The sequence below is a fragment of the Loa loa genome, assembly GCF_000183805.2.
Source record: "Loa loa unplaced genomic scaffold supercont3.442, whole genome shotgun sequence".
Lineage (NCBI taxonomy): Eukaryota > Metazoa > Nematoda > Chromadorea > Rhabditida > Onchocercidae > Loa > Loa loa.
Window position 1 is genome coordinate 39,445 of NW_018108622.1, and position 5,786 is coordinate 45,230.

At 31.6% G+C, this 5,786-nt stretch overlaps 1 protein-coding gene across 1 annotated transcript in view; it reads right to left on the reverse strand.

Moving 5' to 3' along the window:
* The window catches only part of LOAG_10284 (hypothetical protein), a 7,412-nt gene extending 2,222 nt beyond the window's left edge, over positions 1 to 5,190 (reverse strand). The window contains exons 1-14 of the mRNA XM_020448123.1: positions 5,019 to 5,190; positions 4,617 to 4,693; positions 4,168 to 4,341; positions 3,909 to 4,002; positions 3,582 to 3,646; positions 3,337 to 3,422; positions 2,931 to 3,045; positions 2,547 to 2,659; positions 2,352 to 2,457; positions 1,834 to 2,002; positions 1,191 to 1,327; positions 794 to 955; positions 578 to 666; positions 305 to 378 (exon numbers count right to left, since the gene is read on the reverse strand). Coding sequence (XP_020301705.1) covers positions 305 to 378; positions 578 to 666; positions 794 to 955; positions 1,191 to 1,327; positions 1,834 to 2,002; positions 2,352 to 2,457; positions 2,547 to 2,659; positions 2,931 to 3,045; positions 3,337 to 3,422; positions 3,582 to 3,646; positions 3,909 to 4,002; positions 4,168 to 4,341; positions 4,617 to 4,693; positions 5,019 to 5,181 — 1,624 coding nt within the window. The 5' untranslated portion in view covers positions 5,182 to 5,190. The remainder of the gene's footprint in view (positions 1 to 304; positions 379 to 577; positions 667 to 793; positions 956 to 1,190; positions 1,328 to 1,833; positions 2,003 to 2,351; positions 2,458 to 2,546; positions 2,660 to 2,930; positions 3,046 to 3,336; positions 3,423 to 3,581; positions 3,647 to 3,908; positions 4,003 to 4,167; positions 4,342 to 4,616; positions 4,694 to 5,018) is intronic.
* Between the last annotated feature and the right edge of the window lie 596 nt (positions 5,191 to 5,786).

Genomic DNA, 5,786 nt, shown 5'->3' on the forward strand with positions numbered 1-5,786 from the left:
TATTAATAATCATCACTGTTAATTAATAATCATCATTACTAATTAATAAATTAATAATTATTAATTGTTATCAGTTATTACTAATTATTATTAATTATCATTGTTATCATTATTATTGTTGTTATCATTATTATTATTAGTATTATTACCATTATTATTAATTACTATTACTATTATTAATTATTACTATTATTATAATAATGTGCACTTTTTGTATTTTTATTGCATGAAAATGGTTCATGAAGCAATCTCCTAACAGATGATGGTGGTTTACTTGAAATTACTTCACAAAATACTAACGTACCGTTCTCAAGCTCCACAGCTCTTGTCCAACAATCCTTATCAACGATTTTTTCACCTTTTAGTGCTGTTAACAATCTAGAACAGAAAAAAAAAAAAATGATCACAGCTGCAAAATATCTGTCTTCAAAACACTGATGACTTGTTCTTTCCTAATTTAAAAATGTTTTAATTAACAGTGTAAATATTCCAGTTGGTTCCAACAAGCAAATATTAAGCTGAAAAATTCACTAACACACCATAAGCTTAGAAATTATGAACATGAAAAAACAATAACTTGGAAATAATTAGCTGCCGGTGTAATCTGGCCGAATTATCAGCATTCCTACATATGCGTTGCATGTTCAAGAAACTTTCGACTGCCAACTGAAATTTCAATGCGTTGCAGGATATTTCTTATTTTATTCGAACTTTCCGAGGCTATTTCACAAAAACTTTTCTAATATTTCAAAAGAAAAAAACTTATAATGTATTTAAAGCTAAAAGCACTTACTTCTTCCACAGTTTTACAAATGTTGATGTCGGAAAAACCTTTGGAACAAGACAAAAGTGCATGCCGACAAAGATTAAGTTCACTTTCATGCTTAACAGCATATTGCTGAACGAAGTTTACATCTTTTCGGCACGATTTAGGTGCGGTCATCGCAAAATTTTCCTAAGGACAAATGAATATGCAGTTAAGGTTTAAAAAAAGAGACGAAAAGTATTCAGAATTGAAGTGAACTGGGAAAAATCTTGTTCCGTTGGGAATCTGACAATATGAATTTCGGTTGTCTTTTAATGATTGATCATATATCACGGCAACTTTGTTTCCCTATTGGTTTGCAGTAAATCGCTCCTAATATGATTTATATCCAGATTCAATAAATTCAATGAAATGAAAGAAATACCTGCCCAAAGAAACACTTTTCGCCGCTCAAAACAAGTACGTTAATGCTGGATTCTATTTCCACCGTTTGATAAGGATAAATGTACGGTATCTTTCGAGTAGACAAGAAATTTTTAATTAAATTGTAATTTCCGCGTCCTACAAAGAAATATTTAGAAGAGTAGTACATATACACTGTGTATTCGTTCTGTCGGAAAAGAGCTACTGAGGATTTAAAAGCCAAGAATCCTGAAGACGAATTTTGGGAAAAATTTACATATTCATTGAAAAAGCAATGATAGAGAGAAAACTAATCAGTTGATATTTGATATAAATAGTGCTATCTAAAAAAAATATTAGTAATGCACATCGCTTCGCAACAAATATTGCTTTTCATTTCCATTTGCATTAATTTGGTACAACAGTGTTTAACTTCTCTTCGAAAGAACTCATGAAAGAACGAAAGAAAAAAATTATATCATTGTATCACTGAACTTACTTCACCATTCAATTGGATAAAAAGAAATGTTAATTGCACCTTCGCTCAATTTTTCATGTAAAAGAAAAATGAGGAAAAAAAATGTGATTTGTACAATCTAAAGTGTAGTAATAAGCGAAATGTGATTGAATAAATATAAAGTCCAAGCAGTTTGATAAGAAAGTACCTTTCTTAGTGAGTGATAAGCTTTTCATTGATGACACTTTCGTTTCATCGATAATAATTAAAGTATTGTCGGATACTTGTAGTAAACCTTGTTCGAAACCGCTTTGAGGCCTCTCATATGACGCCCACGACTCTTCCATTGTTTTCTCCATGATCTCGACGACGTGAACCTGCAATTCACTCGTCGATGTTTCAAAAAAATTTTTCTCAATTGATTTTGAATCCATGGAACTGAAGATGGTATTTGGTAATTGCTACGAACAGAAAACAGAAATATCACCATAGATTTTTTTTACCCCTGTGAAACAGAGGTTCTTAAGCCTATCAACACTTCAGTCATTGTTTCCAGTCAGATCCAAACGTTTCTTTACATATCACTATTTTATGGTGTCCCTTACAGCGTAATGAAATAACATTTCCAGAGTGCATGTTAATGGCTGGAATACAGCTGAGACAAATATATGCATTTGCTGCTTCTAGAAATGCTCTTACAAGGTAATCAGAAAAAGTTGAATATACTTTTGGCACGAAAAGTTTGATCATTTCAATTATCAGTTTACTGTCACTTATCCTTTTCATCGTATAAGGAAAGGTATATTCCACCGATCTCGGCGGTTGAGAATGCCTGAAATCAAGTCCGAATAATATGAGTCCTATCTTAAAGCAATAACTATTTCTTCAGCAAGTCAAAAGGAACTAAAGAAAACAACTTACCGCGAAATAAACAACTGAAACGCCAAAGATTGTGCAGCAACTTTACTTTCGAAGAGTTGTTCGAATGCATAAATCACTGATTCAAACCCTTGTATGTTTCTACGCTCTAGTACCTAAAATATTTTTTTACGAGGGTATTGTAATAATACTGGTGTATCTGTACGCATTTCTGTAAAAACTTAATAAACTGATATACGAGAACAAAAGATCACATTGAAGTTGAAAAATAAGTAAATGCTTAAAGCGAAGCAGAAAATAATATAAATAATCTTCTTTAGATTTTCTCCTATAAAGACACAGCTGCAAAATTGGATGAAAAGAAACATTTGTATTCGATTTCCTTCAGTTTATGCTACAGGAAAGAAAATACAGTTTAAAAAGCACCTCTCGATGAGTTGATGCAACAATATCGTGATGTTCTACTAGTTCGTAATGAATAACATGCAGTGATCTCATGGTCAATGAATTTCTTGTATCTGAATTATCATCATCATTATCTCTGAAAAAAGGTTTTAGAACTTCTATTACTACAATAAAAAATGAAAAGAAAGAAAAAAGCATCAAGAAAAAAAAATACCAATAGTTTTGGAGATAATTCAACCATCCATGGGTAAAATTTGTAGTAACAAATAAATAATCGCATATAAAGTGGTAACATCACATTTCGTTAATTTCTTTCAATATTGTCAGAAAGCTACACGATATAACCCCTGCACACATCTGTCATTCATATCCTTTCAAATTATCGAAAATAGTCCAAATTTGAACCACTAGAAACGAAATGACTTACTCAATTCTCATTTCAGCTAAGTCGAGAATGCCATATAAATCAAACACGACATTTGGTTTAAAATTTTCACTTTCCTCGTCATAAAACTGAAAAGATGATTTTTGCAGGAATACTCGCAGTATCTTATCACATATTTTCCATTAATACGCAAATCACATACTTGGCATTCGAGAAACCTTGGCAATAATCAATAAAATTTTTATTCATTAAATATCTTGAGTTTTAAGACTTGTGAAATAATTTACCAGAGCATAAGTCCTAGATTCTTCATTTTTGGAAAATACCTCAGTGAATCTCCGACGGTCTTTACCTAAAAATTTTCTCTCATTACAATCAAATATGTATATATATTATAGTCTTATTATATGCAATCTTTTGCGACTATTTTTTACTTATCCTGTGGAAGTTTAACGCCAGAGATGTTCAAGGAAAGTTATGACATGAGAAAGCCAAGACAGTCAGGTCAGTGAGACGAACTGAGAAATACATCTTAATGATGAGTGAATGTACTGTGCAAATCCTTTAAGAAGGATTAGACTATTCTGTTGTCTTAAATGTGACTAAATATTAACCATGAAAAGCTTCTAAGTACCAATCCGTTGCTCCTCTCTCGGGCACCAAAATGTAAGCGTTCCGACGAGTCATACCTTTTGCTTCCTTGATATTCTAAAAATGGAAGTAATCCATTTTCAAAAAGAGAAAATCAATAAACAAAACCAAAAAATTAATCCATATTTCCATAAATGAAATTCAAAAAGTTTAAATCAACACTATGCAAAAAAAAATTAAAATTGCAACTACAGGAAAATTAAAGAAAAAAATCAATCTAACTGAACAATTGATACGATTCCTCAAAATTCCGCAAACTGTTCGAGTGTCGCCATTCTCTTCTTCCGTAACTACAGCATTCAATGAGAATACTGTTTGCATTCCATTAAGAATCATTCCACGCATCCGAACCAAATCACCATGCTCCACGTGATCCGTATGGAGACATTTCCAATTCTAAAGAAAATTTTGAAACAAAATTAGAGAAATTGCAGTTTTGTTTTTCTTATCACAATCTTCCCCCCTGCTAGTATCAATTAAATGCAATTTCAGTCATCGACTGGTCCAGTGTTCATATAGATTAAACATTCAACGATTTATGTTTAACGCTCAATATTATTGTACATTTTCTATTACTAAATCAATTTACAATTCCATAAATACGAATAAGAATTATTAATCAGTGAAAACTAATAAAGACATTTCCGTCCATACTACTTTGCAACATTTACCTTAAATTCATCCTTGTATTTTTCTTTCAATTTTGTAATTAGCTTGCATGGATCCTTCGTGTATTTTGCAACATTTTCTGCAACAAATATTTTGAATTTGTCCGAATCAAAATTTTAACATAAGTTTTTATTAACCTTTTAGAAAATCAAATATGTGAATATGAACAAATCCTATAATTCAAATTCAAATTTGTTCGATCTTTTTCAACATAAAATTAACCACAGAGAAGGAGTACGTTCTGAAAAATATCTCACACATTATGTAATAACCCTCAAAATTCAAAACACTACTGCTAACAATTAAACAGCTCAGAAAAATAGTTTGTAGTGAACCAAGGGATCGAAAGAAAAAAGAAGGAAAAGGGAGTAAAATAATTGCTTAACCAAACCAATGGAATTAACCGAAAAAGATGTTATCCACTTCGTTGTATACATCTTTCTCGTTACTTTCTCGTAATTTTCTTAGAGAATCACTTTGGATAGTGATGAAATTTTCACCCTGTATTTTCACATTTGTGATATTCTGCGAATCAGTAGCATTTTCGGTATCCTCATCTTCTCCCATTTTCTGAAAAAAGGAGCTGAAAAATCAACGAACTTCAATATTAACACAAAACGATAGTGAAAATTCCATTACATTTTAGTAACACAACAATTTCATGAGATTAATTCCTCCCTAACTGACTCAATTCAATCCGTGAAATTAATCCGTGAGATTAATCCAATTTGCCAATTGAGAAGAAATTGGCGAAAAATAAACATGCAACATTTGCAGCTGGACTGAACTGCAGCGATGCTATCATTTTATCACTATATACACCTGTGATAACTGCCTTTCTCATCAATCATATCATATGCAACTAAACATTAATTTAATTAAGAAAGTACAAAAATTTCAAGATTTCATCAATGATAATGATAACAAAATAATTTGATTCTAAGTCACCGTTCCACGGAACACTACCGCCAGGGTTGATGAATAAAAAGGTTAAGATAGAATTTCAATACAATTCAAACCTCATTTTCATTCATTTTGTCATCCGCGCAAAGGGTCTCTCTGAAAAACGCTATCCCCAACCGAGAAAAGAGTCTGTTCGATTAACCTCTCACTAATCTGTCGTTGCCCACTGCCCTTTTCCTGCCTTTGTTTTCTTGCTTTTTTTTGCAGTT